The following is a 19,136-nucleotide window of genomic DNA, read 5'->3' as shown; positions in this document are numbered from 1 at the left end:
GTGCTGTGCAGTTCATGTGAACTCATTTGGAAGACTCCGTTAACCAGCAGATTGCCTCACAGCAATCTCCTCTGCGCCACTGACCTTCAGCAAAGCCATTGGCCAAACAACCACAGGACTGTCTGAACACAGATATTTCATTTCACAGGACATTACAAATCCCCACACATACTTTATGCCAGTTGCTGTGTAGCAGGTGATGCATTGTGCTTTTTGTAATATGTAGAACATTTGTTTGAATTAAACGCAGGGGATTCATTGTGAAAACAAATGGTAAAGTAATTATGTCACTTTTATCCATTCTGAAACTTTGCTGAGCTTTCTCACCTTGGGAAATTTTTCAAGAGAGTCCCATTACCCTTCTGTAAGTGACACTGTGTGATCTTCTCGTAGGTGACAGGCAACCTGATGAAATGCGTTGAAGCAGCTTACAGAAGAATTTTAGGGGTGTGACTCATTTGTGTAGCGCTGATGGCCTCAGTGTCACAGCCTGTTTCCTCCGTTCGACGGACACATTGGCATCATAAACAGTGTATACAAAAATGAGGCGCCAGAACAGAAAGCGGAGATGAGTCATGTCAGAGATGTCAGTTAAGGTAGTGAGGGAGATTGAAAGGGACCTTTTCAGATAAGTAGCTCCGGGAAGTTCTGTCCTACATGCAGAAATATGCATAGCACCACACAATTACTTTCAAAATTACCGTTGTGAAGTCAGAGATTTTATACATAAACAAAAGACGTGAAACAAGCACAATCCATGAAAAATAGTTTATTGTCCCACTGATCTCTTATTTCCACTTATTTCTATACAGAATAAATAGTGCAAAATAAGAGATTTAATGCAGTGACATAAAATCCACATCTGAGCAACAACACAGGACAGCTTTACATAAAGCATATGCATAATTCTAGATGAGTGGATGTTTGAAAATCAAAAATAAGTTTTGTATTATGAAAGCACTATCACAGTTGTAGTATTCAGCTATGTCATACCAACACTGTAAATAAAAAAAGACACCAGTCAGAAATTGCACATGGTGATCAAGAGTCTTTGGAATTACTGATAAGCCTTGTAGACATTCAACTACTTATATTTCTCTGTGTCATACACATACAGTAAGCTTGGCTCGGAATGGATCCAACTTGCAGAACAAGGGCACAAGCACAGCTGGATGCTTTAAAAATGCATTTTCAATAGTTCTAGGTCCTTGCAACACCTCCAAACTTTTCCATGGCTGAGGTCAACTAACCAATACACATGAGTAAAAACATGGAGACTTGACACGAACTGATAATTGTTAAGAGAGTAACAGGCTACTGTACATAGCTTATTGTCAAGAGGCAACACTGCTGATGCTACACACATAACATCCAGTAATTCTGATACCTTCATAATAGTAAAATACATGCAGTATGTGTCAACACTGAGCAAACATGGAAGTATGTCACTTGCCTTAGGAAAAACATGAAACAAAACTAAGGATGTAGGGCTAGACAACAATTGAAAGCCACAGTGTGTGGGAAACATGGACATTTTCTTTATCCACAGCAGCAGTTTTCAGTTTCCCAAACACCACAATGATTCATCTGTGTCTTAAAGACAGGATCACTTCACACAATATGAAACACACACAGACACATGCACACACAGGCACACCTGCACACACGTGGGTGCATGCAGGCAAACATGGGGTACAGATTTAGCAGTGTGCACTTTCCCTAATCCTGTTATGACAAAGGCTTTACAGGCTGCATCTGACAGCGGTATTAGTGATCCTAATGTGCACCCATTATCCAAACTCTGCTGCCCAAGTGAGTTGTCTTAGACGGGTCTACTGCTAGTGCCAGTGTACAATATTAACACAGCACTATAATGTACTACATATGTCTCTACACCAGTGTCTCCTGTCTTTGTGTATTGTCATGATTTTCACATTTTACTGTTTTATATTTATAACTGTAAATATGTCTAAACAGCTCAAATAAATAGCTATAAATTCCTTTTTATAACAACCTACCTTATTGTTGCTGTTATCATTATGTGGTACAATAGGCTGTTAAATGACATTATTTTTAACTTTTGCCTGTTAAAATAGAAATAACTTGAGTTAGTTTTAACAATACTAAAAGTTAGTTGTTTGTCTAAATATTTGAAGTGGTTGTGATTTTTTTTATTGAATATTGTGAATTAATAACATGTTTCCAGTGTGAATACATACATGTGAGAAAAAAAACCCATACATTTCACATTCACAAATCATTTAGCGGTCAGAGAGCAGCTCTTTTCAGGAACCCAAAACTTTAAATGTGCAAAATGTCTATTAGGAGTTCATATCTTTAATTTGAAAAAAAGGAACAAACTATAGTGCCAGCTGTCTCATGATGCTGGTATAATGGAGAGAAATCCAGAGACTTTTACTAGCAAATGGTTAGAAAATGTAGGGCAGGGATGGAGAGCCCGTGCCCCTTAAATGCTGCTGCTCAGCATTTCCAAATATCTCTGCACTGCCCAGATTACCTGGATCCGGTGTTTTCAGTCACTCAGAAGCTGGAAAATACCACTTCACTTTGACTCTCCCCCACTTCGTCCTCATCTAAGGATGGTATCTTCCAGCTTCTGACTGACTAAACACGCTTGATCCAGATAATTAGCAGTGGGTAGGGTGGGGATAGTTAGAAAACAAGGAGGGCTTTGGCCCATGAGGAGCATGGTATCCCCCCCCACCCACCTTGATTTAAGGTTTAGCCCAAAGTGAGCACCACAAAAGGTCGAGTTGTTAAGTAAATTACAACTTTTTACTGTGACTATTCAAAGACAGCCCAAGACTCACTTCTAGTCTAAGCTCAGCTTTCATTAGTTTAAGCTTTGGCCTATAAACATGTACTAGCTTCATCTGGTGCCAGTGAGTGGCCATATCATCCTCTGAGGAATGAATGTCTGTACCATATGTCACTGTGATTTATCCAATTGGTGTTGAGGTATTTGGATCAACACACTGACTGACCAATCAATCATTGCAGTCTACAGTACAGAGCCACATTGGCCAAAAATGAATAATCTGAACTAAATCACAGTTTAAAAAACTCTTGAAAATGTGCAGAGTGACCTGTTTAACAAATCAGTAACAGTGTGTGCAGGTGTAACTATCAAAATCACTTTAACACTTTAAGGTTCATATAATCAGGGACAGCATGTGTGTATGTGTCATGTAAAACTATTCAGATCAGAAACAATTAGGGTCTTTTATCCATTAGCCTCAAAAATGATAGTGATTGTCAGTTAGCAGGCTACCTACCTACCCAGCAATACTGTGTTTGCTACAAGATATGGCACAACAACATCACAATGTGCAACTTCAAGCTTTGGGCACTTCAATGTGTGAGGTAGCAAAACAATTTGTACATACAGGAAACGTACTCTTATTTCATATGGCTCTACCTTTAAAAACTTTAGCTGTTTGGTTCAAATTGGTTGAATCTGTGTCTCTGTGCAAAGTAGCCAAAGATCCCAACACTTTGGCACCTACAACAACCTGATCTCTGGGTTGAACTGTGTGGTTGAATCCTGAAGAGGGCAACCTCAGGCAGCTGGAGAGCACAGTTTCTCCCTGTCCACTCCCAGTTCCTCTGCTGCACCAGTGCCAGCACCAATGTCAGCACCACTGCTGATCCGCAGGCCAATACATCTTACTAATCTTTGACATCCTTGATGACAGACAGCTGGGATACTGTTTTCTTGACGCGCAGAGCAGTGAGTCGAGCAGCGGGGTTAGCATACCAGCACTCTCTCATCAGTTTGCCCATCACACGCATAGCCTGGTGTATCAAAACAGACAGTGAATAGGAAACAGTCTCATTATGATAAAAGCCAAAATAACATTTGAAAGACTACAGTATAAATAAAAATAAGGAGAAGAGAGTTTTTGGTGTGTTTTGATTAGATTTCACTTTGTCATTTTATTCCTGTGAAATATGTTTCATGTCCATGGACAAAACAACTTTTACCCATGTACCTGATCATCTAACCAAATGAATCAAGCAATGTGTTGCAATACCCGCTACTCTTTTATCACATACTGCTTGAAGGAAGTCAAGTGAAACCACATTGCTACAACCAATAACAGTTTTAAAACAAAAGGGCATGACCCTGTCCTGCCAGTCGCCCCTGGTCAGTTATCGATCATGTAGACGCTAAGAAAAATGCCAGGTGTGTTTGCCAAGTTGTGTTGTCCTCTCTTACCAGTGTGTAAAGTCATTCCTGAAGTGCTTCAGCCACAAGTAATTCTTGCTCTCTTGTACCTGATGTCACCATGTTCCCGGATCAAGAAATAAATACTCACTTCATTTCAAGTCAAATAATCAGATTTATTTTTTGCCATCTCAGTTATGAAACTGACTATGTTTTAGGTCAGCAAGTTCAGTTAGTTGCGCTAAGTTCAGCATAAACCAGACCAACAGAAGCACTACTGATAATTCTGAAAGTTTAGAAACCACCTATCTGTAATGCTGTATCATATTTTTTTCTTTGGCTTTTGTGGTCTGTTAGTAAGTACTTTCCATCATCAGTGACAATGTTAAAAGGTAGCAGTCAATTAAAATGACTCGGTGTAGTCATTCTGAGCACCGCCAAACATCTGGGCTGCAATCAACTACATTACCTTTTAAACATTTGTCGTGTTACAGCTGTTTTTGTTTTGTTTCTATTACAATGTAATCTGTGATACTGTTTTACCTAAAGCTAGATGAGACAGAAATCTGTCGGTCTCACCTCACAGCTCTGCCACTGGTTGGGAATGTTGGGTCTGAGTTTCTGATCACACACGACTTTCCTCATGTCTTCGATGGACGGATCTGAAGGCACCAGATCATAATAAGGCAGCTGGAAATCTTCGTGGAGACCTGTGGAAAAAAACAAAGATGGAGGTTTTTTTCTATGACCCTGCTTTACTTGACCAGCTGAGGACTGATGACGCACAGTGTACTGAAAAACGTAGCACAACAAACCCCTTTAAATGAGCGCATGTGACAAAATGACAGAGCAAACAATAACAGACTGATATGGGTCCAGTTAGGATTTGAGTGTGTTTTTTTCTGATGACTTATCCTTTAAATATTTCTGTAAATGCTAATAAACAAGTGGGAGTGTTTATGTGCATGTGTCATTTGAGGTACCCCTAACAGAGCATCTTCGGGCCAGTTCCCAGAACACCAGGCCGAGCGAGTAGATGTCCGCCCGCTTGAATGACTCAAAGCTATTCATATTGATTGTCTCATCCAGGATCTCTGGAGCCATGTACCTGCAGAGGACATAATGATTAAGCCTTAATTTATTATATAAAAAGAATTTCCGCATTAAATTTTGAGTGTGGGGGTTTGTTGTAAATGACAGAAAAAACAAGGTATTTTTCAATATGAATTTTCTTGGTAGTGCAGAGTCTAAAATGTTTTGTGGAGAACAACTTCATTAGATGGTTCAAAATGCTAGAGTCCTGCTCGTAACAAAATTGTCCTATTCTGAACTCTCCCTTCCAATCACATTCAGAATCCAGATCAAAAATCTTGTGATTTACATTTAGAGCCATGCAGTCAAGCTCCTGCCTACATTACAGAGCTACTGCAGCAGTATATCGTTAGTAGAAATCTCTATGTGGATGCTTACTTACTCACTTACCACTAGGAGTTTTTAATTCCCCACACACAGTGCCAATGTGTTTGGTGTTTGGGAATACTCGTGTTCATAAGTCACTTTACTAGAAGAATATATTTTCTTACAGTGTCTACTTAAATAATTTCTGCCCGAATTCTATCCAATATTTTCTAGGCCGACGTTTAACAGCACATTTATTTATTCTGAAATTATTTTATTATTGCACCACGTACACATGTGTGTATGTGTGTGTGTGTGTGTGTGTGTGTGTGTGTGTGTGTGTGTGTGTGTGTGTGTCCAACCTCTTAGTTCCGACTCTGTGGTTAGATGGAATGTCTATGGTGTTAGTGCAGGAGTCATGTTTCACAGCCAAACCCAAATCTGCGATGACTGCTGTGCCATTCTTCTTCACCAGAACATTTTTAGACTTCACGTCTCTGTGAGCAATGGCAGGCTTCCCTTAAAAAAAAGCAACATATACATTTATAGATGCCAAAAATAAGCTTGATATCAAATAAATTTTTTTTCTTTTTGAGTTAGATATTTGCAGGACCTGTCCAAATTTTGTTTATTATCAAATAACAATGTGTAACCATAACCGTAGAGCAATCACGCAAAATTACTAAACATAAAACACAGCTGAGTTGTATTGGAACTTTTTTCAAGCCAAGTAGTCAATGTACTATCACTGTTGGTGAAACAAGACAAGATTATTTAAATTATTATGTAATTTTATGCTCACTAGGATGTACTTAAAAAGCAATTGATAGTAAGTGTCACTGTTGAAGGATTAAAGTTTTCATTCACTAAGTAGAGGGAGCCTTACCCTGTGTGCCAATAATTTCCATGTGGAGATGTGCCAGCCCACTGGCTATGGACAAAGCCAGGACGATCATGCCCTCCACTGAGACTGTGTATCTGTTCAGGTAGTCATACAGTGAGCCATGCTCATGGTACTCTGACACCAACCAGAGCTGGGTCCACGAACCATTATCTACAGCACACAGCAAATATTACAGTCACATTTTTCCATAACTATCTCATGATTGTAACTACATAAGCTTGGTGTACTTTAACTCAAAAATATGACATAAAGCTCACTCTAACACCTTTGTTGTCTGCAGCAATGAATCCCAGGATGTTATCGTGTCTGAGCATGATGGTCTGGTAGATCTCTGCTTCACGGAACCAGGACCTCTCATCCCTAGAGGAGAATATCTTCACGGCCACGTCCTCTCCTCGCCATTTTCCCCGCCACACCTCACCAAATCGGCCCTTCCCGATGGTCTCTTGTAGGACAATGGTCCGAGCTATCGTTCGCTGGACCAGCAGCGGCAGACCTGAAAGATGGCACTCAAAATGAATAAAATGATGCCGGCCTCTGCCTCGAAATCAGCTGAAACAGCTGGCAGCACTTCTCTCACCTGATCCAGAGCCTGAGGTGCTCATGTCATAGATCAGGTCCTTGAGACATTTGTCAGGTGACATGAGCATTTGGTCATCCAGGGGGTCCTCTGAGTCCTGCCTGTGGGCTCGTCTGTAGGCACAGTGATGCCCCTGCACAATAAACACACCTAAAAGGATTCCCACACACAGCAGGCAGGACGGCACCAGGATCACCACCGCAAGCTGCAGCCTGCTCCAGCTGGGTTCTTCCAAAGGTCTATCTGCAAACATACATATATAACGTATCAAAATACATCCATCAAAGCCAGTACTATTAGCATATTGATACCTCACTTTGCATTGTCAAGATAAAGATTTTTTTTTATGTGAAAAGTTGCAATTTTGATGAATGAATTTCCACTGACGTTTTGCACCCTCTGGTGGTCATTGTAGGTCATGGCATTAAGTGTATTGTGTGGTCAGAAATCAGCCACTCAAGTGAACAATATATCATTTTGGTGTTTATTTAGACATATGGAAAATACATTTGGAAGATGCTTAAAAGTGCCAGTAATCTAATCATTGCCTATGAATGTCAGTAAACAACATGATAAAGTGATACAGGCAGAGGTTCACCCACCTGTGACAAAGCTGCATCTAAAAATTGTGGAACAATTTCAGAAAAATGATTCTTATCCTAAAATTGCGAAGATCCCACCATCTACAGTATATAACATCATGAAAGAATCAGGAGGAATCTATGAGTGCAAGGGACAAGGCCAGAGGTAAAACTAGATGTGGATGATCTTTGGGGCTCAGGCGGCACTGCATTAAAAACAGGCCTGATTCTCTACTGGACATCACTGCCTGGGCTCAGGAACACCTCCAGAAATCACTGTCTGTGAGTTACAGATTGCTGTAAAATCCACAAATGTTAGTTAAAGCTCTATCATGCAAAAAAGAAGCTATATGTGAACACGATCCAGAAACGCAGCAGTGTTCTATCAATGGAAAAAATTTGGTGCATCATAAAACAAAAAAATCCAGCAGCAAAAGCCCAGGACTGTTGAGCAGCTAGAATCCTGGATCAGACAAGAATGGGACAACATTCCTCTCCTAAACTCCAGCAACTGGTCTCCTCAATTCCCAGAAGTTTACAGACAGCTTACAGACAGAAGAGAAAAAAAGAGGGGATGCTACAAAATGGTAAACATCAACCTGTTCCAACTTGTTTGAGATGTGTTGCTGCCATCAAATTAAAAATGAGCTAATATTCATATTTTCAACAAAATGATAAAATGACCAAGATTTACAAATCCTCCATCCTTCTTTGAAATTGGGGTTGTAATTGCAATGTGCAAAAGCAGGTGCACTGATAGATCTTGTAATAAATTGTGGGTTTGTCAAAACATTGTAACCTGGCATTTATATCCCTGACCTTCATTCTGTATGTGGGTGGACAAAGGAAACCTTGACCAAAACAAAAATAGCACAGCTGGTGGGCACTGTGATAATTTGAGATTCATCTATGTGCTGACTAAGTGCACTAAAATAGTATTATAACTACTGCAATCATATAGGAAAATATAATATTTGCACTAAACAACTAATCTTCAAAATGAGCCACTTGATTTGGTCAACATACATTGTTAATGCACCTTAAACATCCATTGTTATACCTCAGTGGCTGTAAGAACTAATAGCTTTGTCAACAAACACATAGATATGCAAGTATAATAACAATACCGTCTCTAAAAACCACAACTCAATAATGTGGTTCCGTGTATCTTTAGCCTTTTCATCGTATGTCCTCACCAGCAAAGCCTCGAACACGCAACATCTGCAGATGGCCCAATGTGCAAAGCAACACATCATGAACTTAAACACAGTTTCTTAAGACATCTTTAACCTTTTACCTAATTACATATCGTACCATGTGTCCAACTGGAGCTTAGTAGATATGGTGCAAAACAAGAGTTTACTCTCCTCTGGCCCAGTGGCAGAAGACCCTTAACAAACCATAACTGTTTTGTTCTTTTTTTCATTTGGTAGCGAATGCATAGTTTAACTATAGCTCAACTGAACAGTCATTTCTACGTTTAAAATGTTTTGTTTGACATCTACATAAGTATTTGGAAATAGAAGTTAAAGAAGAACACAGGCTATTGCTGTCGGGTTGTTATAGGACAATTAACAAAACCAAACCAGTAACCACTACCTATAACTGCACCAACAAACCTGATGTTTTTATGTAGACAAATAAAGAGCACACAGGATGAGCTCATGTGCTGTTATATAGAGGAGTAGTGAGGCAAATTGATTCTAGTGTCCCCATTCACAGTCAACGCCATCACAGCCTCGGGCTGCTGTCCCGACTCGCTTAACCAACAGATTTCACCAACAGTCCCTTTTAAAATCCCACCTACATTTTATCAAAGTGACTGTCTGACAATGGTATCAACCATAAAGTATATAAGTATAATTATATACTTAAACACCAGAATATACAGGAGTGCATGATCCATACTGGTGCCCGCTAAATAACAGTTGATTTATTGTGGTCAGACGTTTGACCACAATAAATCAATTGACTGAGTAGTCTGTAAACCAATTGTCCATCAATTCATAGTTTAAGATTAAATGTGAATATTCCCTGTTTTCCTGGACTGCTGGTAGTAAACAGACCAAGCATTTGAAGACCATGCCTCCAAATAAATAAGGCAGGTATTTTCTTCTATGTTCTGCTGTTCAGTTAAATGAAGAAACAACCTAATGGAAATAATAAAATAATTCAATGCATTATATATATTTTGACAAATGGAATCCGACTATCAATTTATTCCAGGCCAGTAAAAAGCCTCTCAATACATAGTGAGGCTTTGTTTTAATTTTTTTAAAGCTGCACTAATCAATATCTTTATTTGAACAATGGGTCAAACTACTCTGTCCATTGTGTTATGGCTTGCATGTGGTGACAGACATACAAATTATTACTACCTGGCTCTGCAGTTCTACACAGCTTTAAGAAGTGTTTTAGCATCACTCTGTGTATTTTTGCTGTTTTATAGCTTGCAGCTTTACTGATTTGATTCACAGTCACCAGCAGCTGACAACTGTTTTCAAGTTTGTCTTTTCAACTTGCAGCTTTAACAATTTTCATTTTTTTATCTATAACGTTTTAGATATTTTAGCAATATTTAGCAAAAACCCTATGAATCACCATGTCTATCTGTAGACACTCTACAGTCTGCAGAGGTCCATAAGCCCAGCCTGGGCCTCCCAGAACTTTCCACTGAATTGTATATCCGCAGGTGAAAGAACTCGCCCTATGCTTTAAGGCCAACTTCCACCCTGCAGACCCATTTGACTAGCAGTAGCACTACATCCCTGACAAAGTATTTATTTATAAATCAAGTGAGGGAGGGGGAGGATCACTAATGCCGTCCCATAGCTTCTGCCAGATTTGTTATGTCACAGGATCTAGTAGGATCAGCTTGCACCTCGTCTAGCCATGGCCAGAATGAGTGGGAAATCCCACAGTGATTGGTCGGGTGCTGCTGTCGACTGCTGACAGTAAATACTGACAAGTATGACATTAACTCACTGTCTGAATGGTAAAATTCATTTCAAGCCACGGCTAGAGACGGCGCAGAAGCGCCGCCACGTGTCATAGCCATCTTAAAGTGAAACATAATAATATTATTGACTTTACCTGGGTGTAGGTGCAAAGTCTCATTGTTGCAGAAGTCAGTAAAGCAGCAGTTTCTTTTGGACACATTACGGGAGCTGTAGCAGAAGACCTGACCCTTCATCTCCGACGGTGACAGGCAGGACTTGTCGGTCTCCTCCTTCCCGTCAATCAACATCACAGAGTTCCAGCAGGCACCATCTGCTGTTGTCTCACAGGTGTGGTTGGCACACAGCTGGCACACACACTTCAGACCTGAAACACATTGCATCAGTCGAAATGGTTAGATAACAGGTTTTTTTTCTCACAGACACTTTCAGATAGAGTAGCTCATTGACTGTTCTGTGGAAAATGGGGAACAATAACACTGAACAATTTGTTTTACTCAAAGGTTTGGTCTGGCCAGTGGTCTTTAACTCCTTAGCAGCAGGGTGCACCTGTTATATAAGGAGGCCTGTGCTCTTAAATGGCTGGAGGTGGAGGAGCCTGTGTAATGCCTCTTACTTTAACACCCAGATAATCTTGTCTTCTACTTGAAGCTGCTGCCATGATTTGTTTGATAAGACTGTGGCTCATTAATAAGCAGAAACAACCTGGAACTAGCTCAATTATTTGGTCATTTAGTTCAAATTTAGATTCTTACTTCGAATAGATATTCCGAAAAAAATTAAATAGAAGTAGCTGCAAATACATTTTAGATAAACTGGAGTATGTATTCATTACGAACATTGAATATCGACAACCTCACCAAAAAAAATACATATTTTAATCTAATTTAGTAAATCTTAAACAGACTAGGTACGTTTATATACACATTCCACTGAAAACTAGTATGTTTTGTTTGAAATGACATGTCGTTTTAATCTTTTTATGGCTAATTTCTTCTGTGTGTATTCATCACGAATCAGCAGATGGGTTAAAACTGCTTTTGGTCTTTGGCCTAAAGAACTGGATGTCTCAAATCAGCACCTAAAACTAGAGAGTTTAGACAGAGTTCAACCTTCACATCTGTTGTGTTGGATAGCTGACATCATTGGTTCATTCTAAACCTCCAGCAAAGCCAATCCATTTTTCATTGATTTGACACTACAGGCCACTCGGCCAAAGTCCTCATGAGTTATGACGACTTATGAGTTGTATCATGAAAATCAAGTAGATCAAGTGATTTAAATACATAGACATAAAAATAAGCAAAATGCTGATGCATCGTTTAGTCTCGCATCAACATTTTGATGCCCCGGAGCCTCAGTCTAAACCTGTGCAGCATACTGTTGATGCTTGCAGAAAGGAAGGAAAACTGCAAAAAATATTCTGAAACTGATCAGCCGCAATATTAATTACACCTGTTGGATTCAATGTTACAATCACAAGTAGTCATTTAGTTGTCGCTTTTATTCAAGGAGCTTACAACTAAGCAGCAGACACTAGGGACAACTTGGGGGTTTGCCTTGCACAAGGACACTTCAACTAATAGCCAGGAGGACTGGGTCTCAAGCCACTGACCCTGTAGTTCGTGGATAACTGCTCTACCACCTGAGCTACAGCCAGCCCAATGTTCTAATAGGCAGAGGTCAGCATGGGGAAAATGAAATGGTGTCCATAATTAGCATGTCTCAAAACACAGCCATGGACTGTTCAGTGTCCTTGTTAACCCTGTCCACCAAAACTGTAGAACCACCAGGTGGTATTAATGCCGAGGCTGAGTACATTGCACAATTGTAACATTAGGAAACTTTATTCAGATGACGGCCAAAGTTCATGCTGTAACTCCTGCTTTCATCACTGAGATTTGTATTTGTTTTTTATGGTTTCAATTCATCAATTATATCTGTGTGAAACTATTTTTTGCCAGAAGTTCAAACTCCAACTAAAGAAATCCAGTCCTTTAGAGCTGCTAAACAAACTGGTGTCCAGGAGCAATGGCAGCAGACTGCAAGAGAAAATAACTAGAAAAAACATTTTTATGTCATAGCCTGTGTTGCAGTTCATTGAACAGGAGTGATGAATATTTTAAAGAAGAAATGGCATTATTGAATTGCATTATGCTGTAATTTTAGTCAAGAAATACTAAATGTGTTAACCTACCTTTAAATATTGGCTGAATTTCCAACCCCATTCCAACCTGTGCACCGGTGTACAGAGCATTGCAAGTTTTCTCTAATATTATTATATATGGAGAGTAAAAATCATAAGTATATTTGTAAAAGACTGAGGACATCTTTTTAAAATAATTTGAGTCAGACATTTTTCTATGATGAGTAATTTATTAAATTGTTGGGCAAAAAGGTTTTAATAATTGTTACTCAGAAATACAACAATTTTTTGTCACAGATTAAAGAAATGTATTCAGTGCAACTAGTTCAAAATAAATAACAGTGACCATGTCCATTGCAATGACGGAACATCCCACCCAACACAGCAAAGTAGTGCAAATTTTATGGAATAGATTCATCATCTTTTTAGCCTTTCAATCAGAAAAAACTGACAGAACTAAAAATACAGAATATCACTAACCTTATCTTCTAAAGGGCTTTTTAAATGTTGTCCAACAGTGAGGCAACCCTTTTTGCTGAATAACCAGGCAAATAAAGAGATCAGGACATCGGCACTGCTACTGTTTCAGCATATTTGAGAGTTGCTTGGCAACAACTTTCCCAAGGACAATGATTTATGAATAAAGTTTGAATGGATTTTAGCTTTGCACTGTGGAAGTTAGTCTCAAAAATGTTTTTCTCCTTTCTTTAACATTATTAGAGCCAAAACACCAAACATAACTTCAGCATAATCACATATTGGTATGATATTTTCCCTAATGTGTTTAAATAAAAAACGTCTTGTGACAAATCTTTAAATTATAAGCTTTAAAATGTGACCAATTCCAGTGATATATGACCTCCCAGAATCACCCAGTTAAAAGAAAGAAAGAAATTCTAGGTGACTTACAAGTATAAAGAAAGTTTGAAATTAGTCTAGAGTCCAACCTGAAAGTTGCACTCAGCGTGATTGAATCTCACACAGTCTTATCTCACACTATACCAAAAACAGGGAAACAGCACCTTAACAGAATTTCCCACACATCCCTACAGCTAAACTGCATTTCTCTATCCTTCAGGTTTTATGACATTTAGCAGGAGACTAACCTACAGTGTTCTTTTACATGTGACCTCATATTGATTGTGATATCAAAGGTTCTTTATCTCCGTACAGTTTGACATAGTGAATGAGCCACAACAAACAAGCTGTGTGATGTCGACCAGAAAACAATGTTGAGTGAATGCACGAAAAGTCTTTCACTGTTCATCTGTGGAGAAAAACTGTTGTGGAACTGCAGATTTGAGGTGCAATGCAAGCAGTCTGTTTAGTAACTGTTTGTCCTCGAAGGTGTAAAGAACATGCTTTGTGCCCAGTGCACACTGTGTAGTGGATGGAGCTGGTAAAATTTATCAGAAAACATGAATCTGATCAGTGGCCTTGGGGAAGCTTTTTGTTGATATAAAGGCTATTCAGCACATTCAATGAGAGCCAGGATTGGCTCCAGTAACCCTGTGACCCTGACCAGGATAAGCTACTGGATGGATGGGTTGATGAATTGAGGGATGGGTGGAGGGATTGATAGATTGATGAATGAATTAATGGATGGATGAATGGAAAAATTGATGAATGAATGGAGGGATGGACAGGTAAAATGTGAGCCCATGTCTTATTTTCCTATAATTTCCTACAAACTCAGAATAGGTTTGGATGGGTCTGCAGGATCACCAACTCTTCGAGAAGACTAGAGTTGATCCCAAAGTGAACAAAGTTGACTAAGTGAACAAGGGATGTGCTCCCGAACTTCCTAGTGTAATTGTTCAGGAGGGACATGAGTACAATGCTTAGAAGACTGCAGGTAAAGTTATTTGAATTGAGTAATGTCTGCTAATAAATGTAGCCCAAACTGATTCAAAAAGTGTAAGGCGAAGACATTTCACGGTAGTTAAAAATGAGCTTGGAAAATTTTTCAAATGCAATGAACATAGAAAGAAGGAACTATAATTTGTTTGTGGTGTTTAAAAATGCCTTCAACCAAAACACATTAAACAAATATTTAGATGGAACCAAAAGTTAGAGGAGTATATTGAAAAAACATTTAACCACAGAGGTCTTCTCATTGAGGTAGTGGCTGCCTGTTAATGAAGGCATCTCTGAGGGAAAAAACACTGAATATAGGGGTTCAATGATATTTAATAAAAGACTTTTTCCAAAGAATGCACATATCTTGGTGCTGTGTATAAACAATAAATGTCAGTGTAGAAGAGACAAATGTTGACAGAACCTGGCAAACATTTGTCTATTCTACGATTAAACCACCTGCCTTCTTGCCCTATTAGAAACTAAAACAGCTTCCGCCCACTTTTTTGCCAAACAGGTTCAGATTTTCAGATTAATGTTAATTACTTAGTCAAGGTCTAAACCATTAGCAGCCAAAAAAAAGGAAAAATAAAGATCAGAGTAGTACTGACTTTACCTTTATTAGAAAGAAAAGTTTTCTGTCACACAATTGATCCTGGAAAACACATGGACAATCTGTGAAGGGTTTCCTCGCTTTGACTGGTTGTTTTGTTTTTGATTCTAAATACTGTAAATATATATATATATTTAATTTAATTAAAAACAGCAACTATTTTGCAAACAGCCACTGGAGATTATTACAAAGTAGGCAATGATATAAATCAGCCTGGAGACCAAAAGTTCATGAGAATGTATCTCCAATGAGGGCTGCAATTTACGATTTCTTTAATCATCAGTTAATCTATATGTTTTCTTCTTGAGAAATTATTTAGTCCCCAAAATGTGAGAAACCAGTGAGAGAAGACAAAGACATGTTAACATTACTTTTTTTATAGGACCAGCAGTCCAGAAGACATTTAGTTCACTACTTAGGGACAAGGAAAAACCTCAGGAGACCAGTTTCTGCAAACTATTTTCATAATTGATTGATTGAACAATTAGTCAACAATTAAAAGAGTTGCAGATAATTTTTCAGTTTACTGACAATCAACTTAGCTCAGCTCCATCTTTAAAATAGTAAAGTATTGTTTTTTTTATTAACAGAACAATATGACTTCCAGAAAAAAAAACACTCAGATGTGTAAATGTAAATGTGAATGAAAGTAATCCTCCTGCTGGAAACTATAAAATGTTGTCCCCTACAATAACAGCAGGATTTTACTATAATTAGACAACTTGAGCACCAATGGCCCAAGGCAATAAAGAAATACTGAAAATATTCAACGTGTTTTTAAAATACAGAGTAGCTCACAGTTCTGGGATCTGTTTTTTGACTATTTTGGCAATTAAAAACCTAGACTTTTTATATCTACAGAGTTAAAGGTAATCTCAAAATTGGATTTTAATGGAAGATAGTTATTTACTTTCCTTATATAACTGATCTTTAAAATCAGAGATTTAACATCGCTAGAGAATATTCCCACGCTGTTTATCATTTGATTTAACTTATAAGGGTATTAATAAAATGTTCTGTAAATGTAATTATCTTAATGCATGGTTCTGCGTTTGTTAAAACATTTCAAAACAAGTGATGTAAAGTCAGGTGGATTAACTATTTATCCCTAACGTTGTGCAGGCCGGACACAAACCATTACAACAAAGAGTCATTAACTTAATGAATCTAACCGATTAAAATGATGAAAACTGGGTGTTAGCTACTGTACCTGCAGTCAGCTGGGCGACAGACAGGAAGATCAACGCCGCCCGAAAGCTCCGCTTCCTGGGACAAGTCATGGTAAGTGCCGCATCTGCTCTTTTCTCCGACGCGCCTTTAACGCAGCTACGCTACAGAAAACACAACAACATAAACAACAACAACACACATTGCGGTGAAGTCCGTCGGCTGCGCAGCCCGCCACAAATGCCTCTCAGGAGCTGGGAGGAAACTGTAAAACGCAATGAGAGGTTTGCTCCGCCTCTGTTGACGGGAATTTAAGAGGATTAGTGCAGCAGACCTCCGATAAAGACATGTGAATGAGAGTCTGGGAGAAAGTGTCTTGCACATCCATTTAACTGCTGCAGGTCCAGTGTAACACCACCTCCTGTCCGCTCATTGAATATGAATGTCAGCTTTCACTTACTCCCCAAATGGTTATTGTAGTTTCATAATGACACGATGAAAATTATGCCTGCAACAAGACCACTGAATACGGAAAACCACAGAAACTTTGTTCCAAAGAATGAGTGGCTATTTTATTAACTATTTCAGGGAGATGCACTGACCCTTCTCCATCTCCATATGTACATGCTGCTACACTAGTACTTTTAATTGCCAACATTTGTCCCAACCTTTGAGGCAGTGGTTAGTAGACTGAATTACTCTGCTGCACATGCACCTGTGTAAACTCACCTACATTTAAGAAGTTATTTACAGCATGTGACCAATTCATGTTTCTGCTGCTCAGGGTCCATAGTAACACCAGGTGCCAATGTTACCAGGGAGAGTGAAGGAGTGAGCTGATCATAATCCCAAATACAACAGCACAAAATGTTAGTTTCCAGCAATGGCAGCTTTTTATGCGTTCTGCAAACACTGTTAATATGGTAGAATGTGGATTTATTGTACTGCATTTATTTGATAAAATGTCTAAAAATGAAAATATCCCTACTTGTGATGCGATTGCTATCTTCATCCATGCTCAATAAATGGATTGAGGAGTGTCAGGCCAAAGCACCACAACATCAATACCGGTAAAATAGGAAACTTGTACAGATGTACTGAGTGGAAAGTGTGAAAATGTTAATATCACATTAAAAAAAGGCAGTATTGCATGAATTTGTTGTAAATGAATGTAACATATTGTAAAAACATTTGAGAATAAGCCCATGACACAGATCATTCTGTCACGTTAGTTCCTTTGTTCCTATTTATCAGCTGAAATGTTCATTCATTATGTAGTGACCATTCAGAAAGGTAAGAACAGACTAACGTTGCTCATTCTCAGTCACACAGAACTTAAAAATACAAACCTGGTCAGAAAACCTTGAGGAAACACTTTTGAGATATCAAGACTGATTCCTGTGCTGTGTGTGTGCACAAGCTGAATCCAGTGACAATGAATATGAAGATGGTTTATGTAGATAAGTTGACAGCTGTTGATACATGCAAGCAGTGTATCTCAGCACCATCAAACATCCACGGTTGTGCTTCTGTCATCTGGCCCAGAAGTCTTGTAGCATTTTAATCAGTTTGCAAACCACCACGAGCCAGTTTCTGTTTGACATCTGCCAAGATATCTGCCATTCATGCAGTTTCAATTACCAGCTGGCAGGATTTTGACCTTTCCCAAATTAATATAAACTAACTTGTTACATTAGTGCAGATGTCAAAGTTTTTGCAGTACACGTGGTGTAAAAGTTGTAGTATATGTGAATGACTTCCAAGATTGACTTATATTCATTCTTGGTAGCCACGTGATTTCATATTTAACCTGGTACTGATGTAAGTGAAATAAAGACTATGCAGTTAGATATGAAAGATATTAAATAATTAATAGATCAACTATTGGTTACAGGGGCAGCAGGGTGATGGATTGTTTGGCACTGCAGCCTAAAGGTCCCTGGGTTGTATCGACCTACCAGCTGTGTGGAGTGTGCCCTTCCTGTCTGAGGTATGGATGTTCTCCCTCTGCATGCTTGGCTTTCTTCCACAGTCCAAAGATTTCCAGCTGGGTTAAATGGTGGTAGGTGTGAAGGCAAAGCCATTATGTCTGGAGGAGCAAACCAAGCAAATGTTTGACACCCTTCAAAAGTCGTGGTAAAGGGGAAACTTATATCAGCAAATTCTGCCCCACTGCTGCCAAATAACCCCTTAACTGAGGCCCCTTCTAGCTACCTAGCTATAGTCAGCCTTGCTTGCACCTCGGTTAAGCTGTAGCACAGTGGTGCTTCGGGCTACACGTCAACATCAACAGAGTGCCATGCTTCGAATCACAACTGACACGCTCAGTGTCAATTTTTCAATGTTCACCACCTTTGTTTGGCATGTTCAAACTAATTTTTGCTCGTTAGCATCACAAAAAACAAAAAACAAAAAAACAACTAAACTTGTAGCTGATACTAACTCGAACCTTGTTAAGCTAAGTACAGGGAAAAATTTGGCCTGATAAGGACACTAGATTTAAATTGACACTGAATAAATGTAAATTCCCAAGCAGTCAACGATATATTTTACTCAAAAAAATAATAAAAAATTAAAAATATAAACCTGAATAATAGTGGTACAGAAGTCCAGGGATCACCAAAGGCAGAGGGATTCATTCTCCAGAAATCACAAATGCCATCATGTCGTCTAAATCCATCCAATAACTGCTGAAATACTGTGTAACACATTACTGGAGCCATGACACTAGCACGGCTAATTTA

At 38.9% G+C, this 19,136-nt stretch overlaps 1 protein-coding gene across 1 annotated transcript; it reads right to left on the bottom strand.

The window, feature by feature from the left end:
* Positions 1–363: 363 nt before the first annotated feature.
* LOC137133266 (activin receptor type-1C) lies at positions 364–16,768 on the bottom strand. Its single transcript, XM_067516719.1, has 9 exons — positions 16,436–16,768; positions 10,746–10,976; positions 7,072–7,314; positions 6,757–6,987; positions 6,474–6,641; positions 5,950–6,106; positions 5,173–5,297; positions 4,769–4,899; positions 364–3,816 (listed from the first exon to the last, which is right to left on the bottom strand). The coding sequence occupies exons 1-9, from the start codon at positions 16,503–16,505 to the stop codon at positions 3,691–3,693; spliced, it is 1,482 nt and encodes a 493-aa protein (XP_067372820.1). The 5' UTR covers positions 16,506–16,768; the 3' UTR covers positions 364–3,690.
* Between the last annotated feature and the right edge of the window lie 2,368 nt (positions 16,769–19,136).

The sequence above is a fragment of the Channa argus genome, chromosome 9, assembly GCF_033026475.1.
Source record: "Channa argus isolate prfri chromosome 9, Channa argus male v1.0, whole genome shotgun sequence".
Taxonomy (NCBI): domain Eukaryota; kingdom Metazoa; phylum Chordata; class Actinopteri; order Anabantiformes; family Channidae; genus Channa; species Channa argus.
The sequence above is the reverse complement of the archived record's forward strand: the minus strand, read 5'-3'. Positions and strand labels throughout refer to the sequence as shown.

What these genes read in the sequence shown, in the direction of transcription:
- LOC137133266 (XM_067516719.1), bottom strand. Translation starts at nt 16,505, where the DNA reads ATGACTTGTCCCAGGAAGCGGAGCTTTCGGGCGGCGTTGATCTTCCTG. An exon ending in GACTTTGCACCTACACCCAG is followed by an intron (nt 7,315 to 10,745) that starts GTAAAGTCAATA and finishes GTATGTTTGCAG; the next exon opens with ATAGACCTTTGGAAGAACCC. An exon ending in ACCAGTGGCAGAGCTGTGAG is followed by an intron (nt 3,817 to 4,768) that starts GTGAGACCGACA and finishes TTGATACACCAG; the next exon opens with GCTATGCGTGTGATGGGCAA.